The 14,792-nt window shown below is 51.9% G+C and overlaps 1 protein-coding gene across 1 annotated transcript in view; it reads left to right on the top strand.

Moving 5' to 3' along the window:
• Positions 1-14,792, top strand: part of TPP1 (tripeptidyl peptidase 1) — a 109,907-nt gene that overhangs the window by 62,177 nt on the left and 32,938 nt on the right. Inside the window, exon 6 of the mRNA XM_078658753.1 lies at positions 14,377-14,555. Within this exon, the coding sequence (XP_078514879.1) occupies positions 14,377-14,555 (179 nt within the window). The remainder of the gene's footprint in view (positions 1-14,376; positions 14,556-14,792) is intronic.

Genomic DNA, 14,792 nt, shown 5'->3' with positions numbered 1-14,792 from the left:
GCCTGTCGCCATATCACGAAGACCACCTGCGTGGCACGAGGCAGCTGCCTCCTCAGTGCAGCTGAGTACAAGAGCGTATGCAAGGTGTTGGTTCCCATCAAGGAGCGCTCCAACGCATAAGCCGGATCCTCCCTATCGCCGTACCACCAGTCATTCAACACCAACAAGTGGGAGGCCTGGTAGTATGACAGCAGATCAGACGTTGCGAGGCCTCCACAGTATGTGGACAGAAAGCAGGTACGCAGTGCCACCCTGGCCACGCCTCCCGCCCACAAAAAGCGCCCCAGCACCGAATTAACTTGCCTAAACCACTGGGGTGCAACCAGATGCGGATGATTCTGCAGTTGATAAAGGAGGCGCGGGAGTGCAAGCATTTTAAAGATCGCAGACCTGCCATAAATGGTGAGGGGCATGCGGTACAACGTTTTAATGTCCGACTGGACCTTTTCCCACACCGGCAGAATGTTGCGCTCCCAAGAGATCGCCATAGACTCAGACAGGAACACGCCAAGATACTGCAAGCCTCCATCTGCTACCTGCAAAGAAGATGCCCAAGAGCCCGCACACGCTCCGTCTCCCAACACCCATAGGGTGGACTTATGAGGGTTAAGGTAGAGTCCCGAAACCTCACCAAAGATGCGCATAATCTCCAACACCCGAGGCCCCGATCTATCCAAGTCCGTGAGGAAAAAGAGGACATCGTCCGCGTAAAGCGCGATCCTGTCCGTGATTCCCCGGTCCCACTGAAAGCCGCACAGCTGTGCGTCAATTCGCACCCAGGAGGCCAAAGGCTCCATGGCCAGCACAAATAGGTACAGGGATAGCGGGCAACCCTGACGGGTCCCCCGACCGATTGGGAACTTCTCGGAGACCGCCCTGGAGACTCGCACGGATGCCGTGATGTCGGTGTATAGCAACTTGAGATAGGAAATAAAAACCGGGCCCAGGTTAAGATGGGGCAGGAGCGCAAACAGGTAGGTCCAGCTTACGGAGTCAAACGCCCTGTCAATATCCGCCAGTAGTAGGGCCGCCCTCTCCTCCGTGGCCCCCATCGCGTCCACCGGCGTCTGTGCCCGACGAATATTGTGTCGCGTTGCCCTGTGTGGCATAAATCCCGCCTGATCCGGATGGACCAGATCCGCCACATAAGGGAGAAGACGGTTCGCCAGTGCCTTAGCCAGCAGCTTAGCTTCGACGTTAAGCAAGGAGATAGGGCGGTAGGAGTTGTGACGATCCGGCGGCCTACCCGGCTTTTGAAACACCACCACTTCAGCGTGGCGCCAGTCCGCTGGCAACCTCCCCAGCTCTTGCGCCTCCTCCAGCACAGCTCTGTAGTGGGACCCCAATTGGAGGTGGAATTTGTTATAGAACTCGCACGGGAAGCCACTCGGCCCAGGAGCTTTCCCGGGATTGAGCTGACCTAGCGCAGCACCCAATTCCTCCGCTGTAAGAGGGAGGTCCAGTGCCGCTCGCGTATCATCAGAGACGGTTTTCGGGGGCAAATCAGCAATACATTTATCGACATCAGCAGCCGGCAGGCAGTCCCGTGGTGCGTATTGCCCCGCGTAGTATCGAGCAAAGCTAGCCGCCAGCTCCACTGGATCAGTTAAAGTGACCCCGGCTGCATCCGTGAGTCCCGGCAGCGTCAGTGGCGGCTGCAGGGTACGCTGGCACAGCCTATGGAGCATAGTGCAGGACTTGTCTCCCCATTGATAAACCCTACTTCGCGTGGCTAGCCACGCCTGCCGGGCCTCATCCATCAACACGGACGTGTAGGACCGCTGTGCCTGCAGGAGTAGCCGCACCGCCACATCATCTCCCCCCCCCCCCCTTGGCACCGCCTCTCAAGAACCTCCACCTGTGCCGTGGCAGCAACTATGGCTTCCTTACGTCGGCGACGGGCCGCCGCACACCACGCGATGTCAATTCCCCGCAAAGTGGGCGTCATGGCCTCCCATACCACCGTCACATCTGCGTCCGGCCCCAGGTTTTCTTGCCAATAATGGGCGATCGCCCCCGCAGATGATGCACATAGCCTGCTGGAGATGCCATGAAGACATCCGCCACCGAAAGGGTTGTCTCTTCCTGCACAGCTCAACATCCACAGCCACTGGGGAATGGTCAGATAGCCCCCTGGGCAAAATGTCCGCCCCACGCACTCTGCTCAAGAACGCACCTGGCACAAATATATAATCCAGGCGCGAGAAGGAGCCATGCACAGCTGAGACATAGGTATACTCACGAACACTAGCATGCAAGTGTCGCCATACATCAATCCAACCCGCCACCATTGCACTCAGCCGGGTGGGGGCAAGCATAGTCGGAGTCTCCTGCATACTCACATTCATAACATTGTTCCAATCACCCCCTAGCACAGCCAGGGACTCCGGAATCTCCGCCTATACCTCAAACAGCCTCTCAGCCAGGGACCACTGCAATGGGAGAGGTGCATATATACTCCCAAACACAACAGATTCTGAGCCCACCATCCCCTTCACAAAGACGAACCGACCTTGCGGGTCAAGCCACTGCCTCTCATGCACATAAGCCAGCCTGCGGTGGACCAAAATAGCGACTCCCGTAGAGCCCCTGGTAAACCCAGCATGATAGACCTGATGGTAGCCATAGCGTTGTAGGCTAAGCACTTCTGTTCCCATCATGAGTCTCCTGTAGCAATAGGACGTCTGCAGCTTCCCTCTTGCCCCAACGTAGAATCGCCCCCGCTTGATTTTATCCAGCATCCCTCTGACATTCCAACTCAATATATGCAAGGACGCCTTAGGGGGTCCCAAAGGTGATGCATCAGCCATAATCCCAGGGAACATCAAACCAGAGCAACCAGTACCAGGCCCGGGCAGACCACACAATCAGAAATGGAGCAGTAGAAATCACGTGCAACCCCCACCAACCCCCCCACCCATCCCCCCAGAACACCCCTCTCAAACCCGCATCCCCCTCCCCACCCCCCCCCCCCCATACCTCATAGAACACTGAAGTGCCTGTCGCGGCATGGGTAACATCGGGCCCAAAACAGAGCGCCCAAGGCCAACCATACCAATGGATCCCAACTACCCGCTCAACTAGGAAGAAACCCCCCCCTCCAACTCCCTCGCACGTAGGAGACAAGAAGCACCCGCAAATAGGCTCCCCGAACCCCACCCCGCAGCCCCATACAATCATGGAGCAGCCATGCAAACAGTCATCATGTACTCAATCTTCGGATGTTCGATAAGCGGAGGGCAGCCCTCCGAGCACCCCCGGCAGGGGTCCAAGATGCCAGCAGATAATCTCACACCTCAGCGTCCGTCAATGTTCCTTTCCGGAGTGATCAGTCGGCAGTCGTCCCATCCCGTGCTTCACTGCGGGAGGGGGAACGTTTCCGCGACCTGGATCTCCTGTGCCGCTTGCTGCGGGCAGCGTGGTCGCCTCGCTCCTGCGACGAGCCCCTCGACGAACCCGGGTTCAAGCCCGGCTGGGCGTGTGGCCGGACCCTCCCCGTCTCGTCGTTCCATCTGAAGACCTCCTCTGGGGTATCAAAGAAGTGGGTCCGTGACTTAAATACCACCCGCAGGCGGGCCGGATAGAGTAAGGAATACTGGATCTTCAGGCCTCTCAGTTTCGCCTTGGCCGCAATGAAGGAGTGGCGCTGCTGCTGCACCATTCTTGTATAGTCTGGAAAGATCATGATCTTCTGGTTCTCGAACGTGAGCTGATCCTTAGCCCTCGCCTCCCGCAGGATGGTGTCCTTATGAAAGTTCAGGATCCTAGCAATCACTGGCCGGGGCCACTCCCCAGCAGGCGGCTTCTGCGTTAGGGCCCTGTGTGCCCGTTCTATCACAAAACATCGCGACAAAACATCTGGGGGGAGCCAGCTCGCCAGCCACTGGGTTAAGAAGTGTTCCATGTTCCCCTTCTCGCAACCCTCCGGAAAGCCCACAAAGCGAAGGTTGTTCCTGCGCGCCTGCCCCTTGGCGTCTTCCACCCGGCGCGCCAGGCCTCTCTGAATGTTCTCCATTGCTGCTACTTTTTGCTTCAGGGTTCCCACATCATCCTCCACGCACGAGATCCTGGACTCGGCCTCCGTGATGCGAGTCACCACATTGCGAAGATCTTGACGAAGCAGAGTCACATCAGCCCCCACCGCTCCTATCTTGGCGTCCAGCATATCCCTGGATTGGGTGATCGCCGCCATAAGCGCCGCGTTGTCCGGCCCCGCGCCCTGGCCACTGCCAGATGCTCCGGGCCCCCCACTCGGCCCGGTGAATTTGTCAATGGGCCCCTGTTTGGCGGACCTACTGCCCCCTCCTCCTCTGGTCATGTCTGGAATGTATGGGGGGCAGCTCCCAACGGTCGAGGCGCGAATTGTCTCAGGGAGGGCCCACTGCACCACCAGGATCAACTAGGGCCATTCCATCCTATGGGCTTCACTGCCCCAAGGCCCACAAGTCCAGCACGCAGTCGTCTACCACTGATCAGGGACGCCTCTGGCCTCCAGGCAGGCCCGGCCGTGTGGCGGGGGGATAAAATGCGGTTCCAGTCCAGCTATGCCTCCCCGTCCGAGTGGCACAAGTCCAGACCCCTCAGCAGCCAGCGGATCGTCGGCTCCCCCTCACCACTGCCCAGAGTCTCGGCACACCAGCAGCTCCACCGCCACTCGACAGCACACACGGGGGCCCCGGGGACACTCACTGTTTACTCCTCGCCACCGCCGCCACTGCTCACGGGCACCCTCGAATCAGGGAGTCCACTGGCCAAGAATCCGGGCGAGCACCAGAACAACAGCAGCTCCACTGCCACTCAGCCACCTACATGGTTGCCCGGGGACACTCACTGCGCACGTCCTTCCTTCGCCGCCACTGCTCACAGGCACACCCCAGATCAAGGAGCACCAAGCCATGCAGGCCGGGTAGGATCTCGCACCGGTGGGCTACAGCGCTGTCGGCCCCTCCGCTTCACTGCGCAGGCCTCCTCCGCTCACCACTGTATGTTGCCGGGGACCTCCAAACTCGAAGCCCCGGTCTCCGGATCGCTCTGTGGGCCGCAGTCCGCCTCTAGATCCTCCTTAGCGCCAGCAGCCACACCTGTGCTTAAGGGCCTGGCTAGATCCCCATTCACCTCGCCGCTTCCGATCACAGCCTAAAGGCAGGGCCCAACAGCCGCAGCGGCCAGCCAGCTCCGGATGTCCCGGACCGGGGGCCGCCAAAATTGAGGCCCCGGCTGCTCACGCCGGGACTAGGCCTCAGGCCGCCACAGCCGCCAGCTCAGCCGCCGAGGATCCGGGAGCGCAAATCGCCGCACCGGAAGGCGCCCTCCGCCGCTCGCCACCACAGCAGCAATTGCGGGCTACAGTGCGGGTCCGGGGGCCAGGATAAGTCGTTGGATCAGGATCGGGCAGGTGGGAGCTCTAGCAAGCTGCGTCCACCATCTTCGCCCGCTAAGCCACGCCCCCTTTAATGTCACTTTTTGTCATATTTTAATGGGCACAATAAAGCCCAGCTGCTATCCGCCTTCCAAGCACCCCCATCGTGTTTTCTCTGCTTATGAAACAAGTTCCGAGTTTCCACCCTCAGCCCAAGGACTTGAGGTACTCGTTTTCTAAATTGCTGCCTCCCCTTGAAGGTCAAACACGAGCTCAGGCTCAGAACCAGATACCCCCAGGTTTCTGATGGTAGAGGCTGGACTAGGGAATGTACCTGGGGACATCTTGGCAGAATAATTCTGTGGCCAAACCCTCGGTTTCTAATCCTTTCCCTATCCACATCGGCCAGCTTTTCAGCCCCAGTTTGCCATATTCCAATGCTGTTCTTCTTTCTGTCCCCATTCTGGTGGTTGCAACTGACAAGTCTTGGCTTCACCACTAGATGGCGCTATATTCATAATAAATGGAACTATTTCAAGCTGCAGATCTGTTTTGTTTGCGATATTACAGAAGGAAGGGCTTAGTGCTAAAGAGCAGCTCAGCTTCTTATCGTGAATATGTCCTATTGTAGCAGGAGCATCAGAAGCGTGTGCTGCACATGGAACAAGATGTCTGTGGGCTCTGATTGGCAGGGGTCTGGTAGGGTCTGATTGGCAGGGGTCTGGTGGGGTCTGATAGACAGGGGTCTGGTGGAGTCTGATAGACAGGGGTCTGGTGGAGTCTGATTGACAGGGGTCTGGTGGGGTCTGATTGACAGGGGTCTGGTGGGGTCTGATAGACAGGGGTCTGGTGGAGTCTGATAGACAGGGGTCTGGTGGAGTCTGATTGACAGGGGTCTGGTGGAGTCTGATTGACAGGGGTCTGGTGGAGTCTGATTGACAGGGGTCTGGTGGGGTCTGATTGACAGGGGTCTGGTGGGGTCTGATAGACAGGGGTCTGGTGGAGTCTCATTGACAGGGGTCTGGTGGAGTCTGATAGACAGGGGTCTGGTGGAGTCTGATAGACAGGGGTCTGGTGGAGTCTGATAGACAGGGGTCTGGTGGAGTCTGATAGACAGGGGTCTGGTGGAGTCTGATTGACAGGGGTCTGGTGGGGTCTGTTTGACAGGGGTCTGGTGGGGTCTTATAGACAGGGGTCTGGTGGAGTCTGATAGACAGGGGTCTGGTGGAGTCTGATTGACAGGGGTCTGGTGGAGTCTGTTTGACAGGGGTCTGGTGGGGTCTGATTGACAGGGGTCTGGTGGGGTCTGATTGACAGGGGTCTGGTGGGGTCTGATTGACAGGGGTCTGGTGGGGTCTGATTGACAGGGGTCTGGTGGGGTCTGATTGACAGGGGTCTGGTGGGGTATGATTGACAGGGGTCTGGTGGGGTCTGATTGACAAGGGTCTGGTGGGGTCTGTTTGACAGGGTTCTGGTGGGGTCTGATAGACAGGGGTCTGGTGGAGTCTGATAGACAGGGGTCTGGTGGAGTCTGATTGACAGGGGTCTGGTGGGGTCTGATTGACAGGGGTCTGGTGGGGTCTGATTGACAGGGGTCTGGTGGAGTCTGATAGACAGGGGTCTGGTGGAGTCTGATAGACAGGGGTCTGGTGGAGTCTGATAGACAGGGGTCTGGTGGAGTCTGATTGACAGGGGTCTGGTGGAGTCTGATTGACAGGGGTCTGGTGGGGTCTGATTGACAGGGGTCTGGTGGGGTCTGATAGACAGGGGTCTGGTGGGGTCTGATAGACAGGGGTCTGGTGGGGTCTGTTTGACAGGGGTCTGGTGGGGTCTGATTGACAGGGGTCTGGTGGAGTCTGATTGACAGGGGTCTGGTGGGGTCTGTTTGACAAGGGTCTGGTGGAGTCTGATTGACAGGGGTCTGGTGGGGTCTGATTGACAGGGGTCTGGTGGGGTCTGATTGACAGGGGTCTGGTGGGGTCTGATTGACAGGGGTCTGGTGGGGTCTGAATGACAGGGGTCTGATAGACAGGGGTCTGGTGGAGTCTGATTGACAGGGGTCTGGTGGAGTCTGATAGACAGGGGTCTGGTGGAGTCTGATTGACAGGGGTCTGGTGGAGTCTGATAGACAGGGGTCTGGTGGAGTCTGATAGACAGGGGTCTGGTGGGGTATGATTGACAGGGGTCTGGTGGGGTCTGATTGACAAGGGTCTGGTGGGGTCTGTTTGACAGGGGTCTGGTGGGGTCTGATAGACAGGGGTCTGGTGGAGTCTGATAGACAGGGGTCTGGTGGAGTCTGATTGACAGGGGTCTGGTGGGGTCTGATTGACAGGGGTCTGGTGGGGTCTGATTGACAGGGGTCTGGTGGAGTCTGATAGACAGGGGTCTGGTGGAGTCTGATAGACAGGGGTCTGGTGGAGTCTGATTGACAGGGGTCTGGTGGAGTCTGATTGACAGGGGTCTGGTGGGGTCTGAATGACAGGGGTCTGGTGGGGTCTGATTGACAGGGGTCTAGTGGGGTCTGATTGACAGGGGTCTGGTGGGCTCTGACAGGGGTCTGGTGGGGTCTGATAGACAGGGGTCTGGTGGGGTCTGATAGACAGGGGTCTGGTGGAGTCTGATTGACAGGGGTCTGGTGGAGTCTGATTGACAGGGGTCTGGTGGAGTCTGATTGACAGGGGTCTGGTGGAGTCTGATTGACAGGGGTCTGGTGGGGTCTGTTTGACAGGGGTCTGGTGGGCTCTGACAGGGGTCTGGTGGGGTCTGTTTGACAGGGGTCTGGTGGAGTCTGTTTGTGGTATAAAGTGAGGGCGGGACTAGTAAGAGGGATGGCACTGAATATGTAAACACTGTACAGCTATTTATAAATAACTCACCTATTTACATTACATTGTAAGTCTGGGCTGCAAGAGAATTAAAGGCCATTATGTACATGGAATTCTGTTTGTGATTACCGAATAGCAAATTTTTGCGATTCAGTATTCAGAAATCACAAATAGCGATGTACTACAGTGTGACTGTTTGTGTTTCCCAGTGGGTCACAAATTGACCTACCTCATTAATATTGATGAGGTAGGTCGCAATTTGCGACCCATTGAAAATGGGCTACAGTCACAGGGACGGAGGCCTGCTTAAATGCAGTCCGTTTTCCTTAAAGAAAAACGGGATGCCGTTCAAAAACAAAAATGAATAGTTTTCTTTTCATTTTTTAAGAGTAGGCAGTTATCAGTGGGATCACTGCCAGCTCTTAAAAAACGTTTTTACAACCACGCACAACAGGAGAGGGGTCCTTTGGGAACCCCTTCCCATTTGTGAATAGCGAACAGTGGCAGCGTCTGCCAGCGTGCTGATCTGCCAAAATGCAGTAAAATACGCTGCTGTTTCTTTTTAACTTGCACATCGTACCTTATGTACTTTTAAAGTACCAACTGTAAGTATATTACGCTGTGTCATTTTAAATCTGCACATCGTACCTTAAGGTACTGCTGGAGTACCAACTCTAGGATTTTTAGCACCACCAGCACCGCACTCTCACCTGCTGCCCGCTTCCGCTGCGGCTGTAGTGCCGTTGAGCAGGCCAAAATCAGCAGTCTAGTGGTCCGCTTCCGGCGGCTCCCCACCTACTTAGTTCCGATGCCAGCAAGGACGCGCAGCGGACACGTGCAGCGGGCGTGCCAAAGGCAAGCACATCTGCGTCCATCCGCGGCTGGCCGGGGCAAGGGGCCAGAACCCCCGCTCGTTTTAGTAGAGAGCAGCACATCAGGTACTCAAGAGAGCAACTTAGAGCATTAGAGCCTTCACTCCCAACTACATGCATACACTTGCTATCCGTAGAAACATTGCCTATGCGTTGCTTGCACCGTCCCTTAAAACAAGTGCGCCTAAGATAGTTCCCAAAGGGAAGCTTAAGCTCAATCTTCTACTTATTAACTGTAGGTCGCTGAATAGGCACAAGATTGAAATTCACAACTGCATTTTGGATAACCATCCTGATGCCCTATTTCTTACAGAAACTTGGCTAAGCGAGTCCTCTGCTGCTGATATACTTCTAGCACTTCCACCAAATTACGGTATCCTTAGACAGGACTGCATCAATAAGCGTGATGGCTGATAGCAATAATTCACAAACTGCACTATGCAAGCAGTAGACATAAACCAAAGTGAAGCAGCCGCTTTTACAATAAAGGCAGCTGATAATCACCCAGCCAATGGGTTTCTGATATATCGACCGCCTGGAGTTGCCTCAGGATTTATTGCAAGACTGGTGGAACTAGTGGTTCAACCAGCTCTACCCCACAGCAATCGGACTATCCTGGGAGGCCTAAATCTACACTTTGACAACCACTCTTGAGGTGAAGCCAAGTACTTACGGCAAGAACTTGCCGGCCTCCAGTAAGCACTTAAATCCACGCACTCTACACACAAACTAGGGCACATATTAGACCCTATTTTCTTTAATCGTTCAGATCTGGTAGTTGAGCCTCCCACCACAGTTCCTTGGTCTGACCACAACCTTGTGGCTTTTTCCATCCTTTTATCTAAACCTCCCCCCTACAGCTAGAACAGTATTTAACCCCACTCACAGGATTTATCTCTGAGAGCTTTACCCAGGCTCCACAGCTAAACCAACCCTCCCTAGGTAAGGACATGAATGCGGCGAGTATGGTAGGGTTACTGAAGTGCTTGATGTGGTTGCTCTATGGACTTCTAGTGTCCCTCGCAGACGCAATAAGTCTGCATCTTAGTTTAATGGAGCCTTGAGGATGGCTAAGAAATCTTGTTAACGCTCAGAGGGCAAGTGGAGGACAGACTTTTCGGACATAAATAAGGCTGCCTATAAACTAAACTTAAAGCACAATCACTCCCTTATCAAGAAGACACATGCTGCCTTCTATAGTGACGGGATTGAGCAAGCGGATAATTCCTCCAGAGAACTTTTTGCTATTCTCAAAGATCTATCCTCCCTAGAGAGAACAGTGGCTCCGGCCCCCAGCTCTAAAGAGTTGTGTAACCAAACGGCTGACTTTTTTGCAATAAAGGTATTAAAAAGATATGATGCCTTCCCTGATGAGGCTTGCAACAGAACAGACTGCCAAACCGAAAGGAACCTGGAGTGGGGGGAAAACTGCCTCTCAGAATTCTCCCGCCCCACCTTGGAAGATCTGAAAAAGGTAGCTCTAAGTATCAAATCAGGATCCCCAACAGACCCAACCACGCCAAAAGTCTTCAGCCTAGGGCTTGATACAATACTGCCCTTTGTGCAGCAGCTGCTAGGAATCTCCTTTCAAGGAGGGGTGGTCCTGGACGCATAGAAGCAAGCAATCGTCCTCCTTCTGAGAAAAAAAAATACCACAGCAGATATGAATCTATTGGAGAAACTGTGGCCTATCTCACTTTTACCCCATTTTTCAAAAATGGCAGTAAAGGTGGTAAACACATAGCTGATCGTACATATCAACCATCACAATCTACTCCATCCCTGCCAATCAGGCTTTAGAGCGACTCATTCGATGCAGTCTGCACTGCTCTTTGCTACAGAGACAGTACGTATCTGAGTGGAGGAAGGCCTGACTGCTGCACTGGTCCTTTTGGACCTCAGTGCAGCTTTCGACACAGTATCCCATAAACTACTCCTACACCATCTCAGATTAGGTGGACTGGATGAAGCCGCTTTTAATTGGATGACCTCCTATCTGCAGGATCAGAGTTTTCCAGTTACACAACCTCCACATACCTCCAAAACATTGCTGTACCTCAGGGGTGTGCCCCAGGGCTCAATTTTGAGCCCCACTCTCTTCAATCTTTACGTTTCCCCCTTGGCGGAGATTTTGGATAAACATGGTGTCACCATTATGTCATACGCAGATGACACGCAGTTAGTGGTCACCCTGTCCCCAAACTCAGTGAAGGCAGCCAGCAAGTTTGCAGAATGCCTAATGGATCTTGCCCTTTGGATGACTAGTAATTGCCTTAAATTAAATGACAGCAAAACAGAGATCCTGGTAGTGGGGAAGTCTCCATCCATCTGGTCCGCAAGCCTAAGAAGGAATTGGAGAGAGGTGCTGGCTTTAGAAGTTACTGCAATGTGAGAACTCCAGTAGCATGGTTAAGTCCTCCTGCTGTGTACCCATGTCCCCATTCAAAATCTCAGTGAACTACAGAAAATATTTAGCTGCAAGATTCTGAGACAAAGTCCTGCCCAGTCCTGAGGAAGACCACAAAAAGCAGATGCTACCAAGGGTTGAAACACTGCATCAGTTACCCAAGGAGGAACCCAGAGCATGAAAGCAGAAGCCAGAAGATAGGCCCTAAATCAAATTAGAAGAATATATATCACTGTTCAACTTCAAAAAGATTTTCCATCCATGTGTATATGGTTGTCATAAATAAGGGCCTTCAATTATCGTTTAATTATTGGAATAGGTGCTTAACCACTTCCGTGCTAATGACAAGGTCAGCTCGTCATGCAGTACACTGGAGCTGTGCTTATGACGAGCTGACCTTGTCATGAACAATGCAAACCTGGAGCCTTCAGCACAGGACGGGAAAAGCCTTAGCAGCCAAGGTGTTATAATAGGAATTCTTTGATTGATGTCAACATTTTGTTGTGATAGAGTGTACAGGCTGCCATTTTTGGGCTTTTGTGAAAAGGTTGTGGCAAAACCAGGCCTGCAAGCAAAACACATATTTTTGTTGATTGTTTTTCAAATGCAATTTCTTACAATCATTTTCTCAGAGGTTGTGTTAAATCTTGTATCCAGGAGTTCAGCTGTGAGTAAGTCAGTAAGAGTTTTTCAACATGCAAAAGAAATCAAAGAATGTTTGTGTTGCACAGCTTAGCCCTGACACCTGTATTAAGAATCTTTCATTCATTTATTGGATTCTTTATTCGATGATTAAAAATCACCATAAAAGTACAAACATTCAATATACATTCAGTTCATTTCTTTTTAAAAACAAACCATCAAATTAACATGTATCCTAATGTTAGTACAACAAAATCCCAATAAATTGAATAAAAAACATTATAATCCATTAAAAACAGTCACGGAAGTCTCACAATTCACCCCCCCCCCTCTAGTAGCTCTTAATCGAACGGCTACTTTGATAAAATTAATAATACAGCACAATGTAAGGGGGTCCGACGCCTGTTGTAAAAAAATCAAAGCCTCTTTGGCACATTTTATATTAGATTTTTTCAGGATGTCTACCAAGAATCTACGTCTGGGTTCAGAATAAAATGAACATAACAATACAAAATGAAGGGAATCCTGCGGAGACCTATTGTCGCAGCCGTAGGTTCCCTTCTGCTCAATAGTAAGTGAATACCCTAATGGTGATCCCAATAAATATGGTAAAAAATTGAGCCTAAAACGGTTCATTAAAAACCTTTCTTGTGCATTGTATAACAGGTATAGGTAAGGTTCCATTCCTTCTGTAGTCTTTACAAGGTTGTATGCGCACACCGTGGTTTTAGCCCTTTCTTGTTCTGTTCTCTGTGTGGCTTTGTGTGCCAGAAACGCTTTTTTAACAATTGTCTTATGCTGGGGGGTGATTGCTGTCGGATCGATAAAAAGATTCCCTAGGCCCAGAGTTACCAATACAGACTTTACTTAACTGAGCCACGGGATTCGCGACCATTTTTCTCTGCCCAAGCAGTCCTTCAATATTTCCCTGCTTAGGCTCGCCTCTGGGTTTATCCAGATTTTAAGCCAGGCTAAGATTGGCCTAACCGTTATTGAATCTTCAAGGTAGGGGATCCCTAACTCCCTGTGTGCCATTGCGGCTGCCAAGCTGTGTGGCTTTCAGGACGGAGCGTAGATGTTTGTTCTCCACCCGCTGCAGTTGGCAAGTGTTTACAAAGCCCCACTCCTCTGCCCCATAGATAACTTTAGAGCAGCACATTGAGTTGTACAGGATCATCACCTGTTCGAGACACCACCTCCCCAGCCTTCGGCCATAACCAGTTATAGCCCCATTGGCGGCATTCATTTTACGAAAAATGATCCTCTATCAGGGCATTACATTTTAATAAACCATCAAATAGTAAGCCCAGATATGAGAATGATTTAACCTTCTCCATCTTATGACTCCCAATCGTAAAGGTACATTTATTGGAGGGTTTTTTACCAGCAGATAAAACATACGATTTACCCAAATTGACAGAAAGGTCTAATGAACCCATAAAAGAAACAAAACCATCAATTAAAATCTGTAGACTCTTTGGTGTACGTCCGAGGAGGACCGCGTCATCTGTGTAAAGTAACACAGGAACTTGACGCGACCCTACTCGGGGACAGTCCGATCCCAACTGTAGAAGATTCTGTTCAAGATTATCAATATAAAGGGAGAATAAAAAAGGCGCCAGGATCAATGTTATACCTGACTTGCGCTGAGGTGTTACTGTGCAATTCCCTTAGAATGTTAATGAGGCCAGCCTCTATCCCCATACTGGTCATCATGTTCCAAAGCTTGCCTCTATTGACGTGATCAAAAGCAGCTGCCAGATCCATGAACCCCATATAAAGGGATTCGTCGCTGGCCATAGTGTATTTAGCTGCTATCATATAGAGTTCAAGAATCTTTCAATTAATGGCTGGCGATGAACCCTTTTTTTGTCGATATAACACCTGAAACCACAAAAGAAACCATGTTCCAAGACTAGCTTCTTCTTTACCTTGACCCACAGTGCTAGTCCTCATGGGTTCCTCAGCCCTTGATATGTTTAAAACTGTAAGGAAAAGTAGCACCGTATAAACTAATTCCTTCTTTATGATTTGACTGTTCTATAAATTGAGCAGGATATCCCTTTTCTGATGCTTAATGGCGTGAATAAGGTAGGATTCCCAAATGGTGTTTGCGTGGTTGGGCAAACTGCCGGATAAAGGATATTTGTTCTCTCTTCTACTCTTTTTCTTAATAATGGAATACGTTTCTGCTTTTTGTTCTTCGGGGGCTGACCAATTTTCTGGTCAATGGCCTCATGCTGTTGCCTGTTTCTCTCTTTGTGTCTGCAGTGGGAGGGCTGCATCGTTTTCCTCAGGAGAAGAAAGTCCTCAGCAGAGCATGGAAGGATCACGCGAAGCGGAGTGTGGAATTCCACCTGGGAGTTACTCCATCGGTGATCAGGGAGCGATACAACATTTCATCCGGCGACATTGGATCCTCCCCTGACAACAGTCAGGCGTGTGCACAGGTAAGTGCATGCCGCTACGAAGTCTTATAATGGGGTTTAACACACAGGAAGCCTAGATCTTTGCACCTAAACTGCATTCTTAACCAGGGCATACAACACACAGTGGCGGCTCTCCCACTGACTTGTTTGGGCAGAGCCCCGCCAGATGACAAAGGCTGTCCTTTAGAGCGGCTAGAAGTTTATGGCACGCCACACCCTGAAGGCATTAACTGACAGCAGCACAGTGAAAGTACAAAT

The sequence above is a fragment of the Lissotriton helveticus genome, chromosome 8, assembly GCF_964261635.1.
Source record: "Lissotriton helveticus chromosome 8, aLisHel1.1, whole genome shotgun sequence".
In the NCBI taxonomy this organism is placed as follows: Eukaryota; Metazoa; Chordata; class Amphibia; order Caudata; family Salamandridae; genus Lissotriton; species Lissotriton helveticus.
Note: the sequence above shows the minus strand (reverse complement) of the source record. Positions and strands in the feature narration are given on the sequence as shown.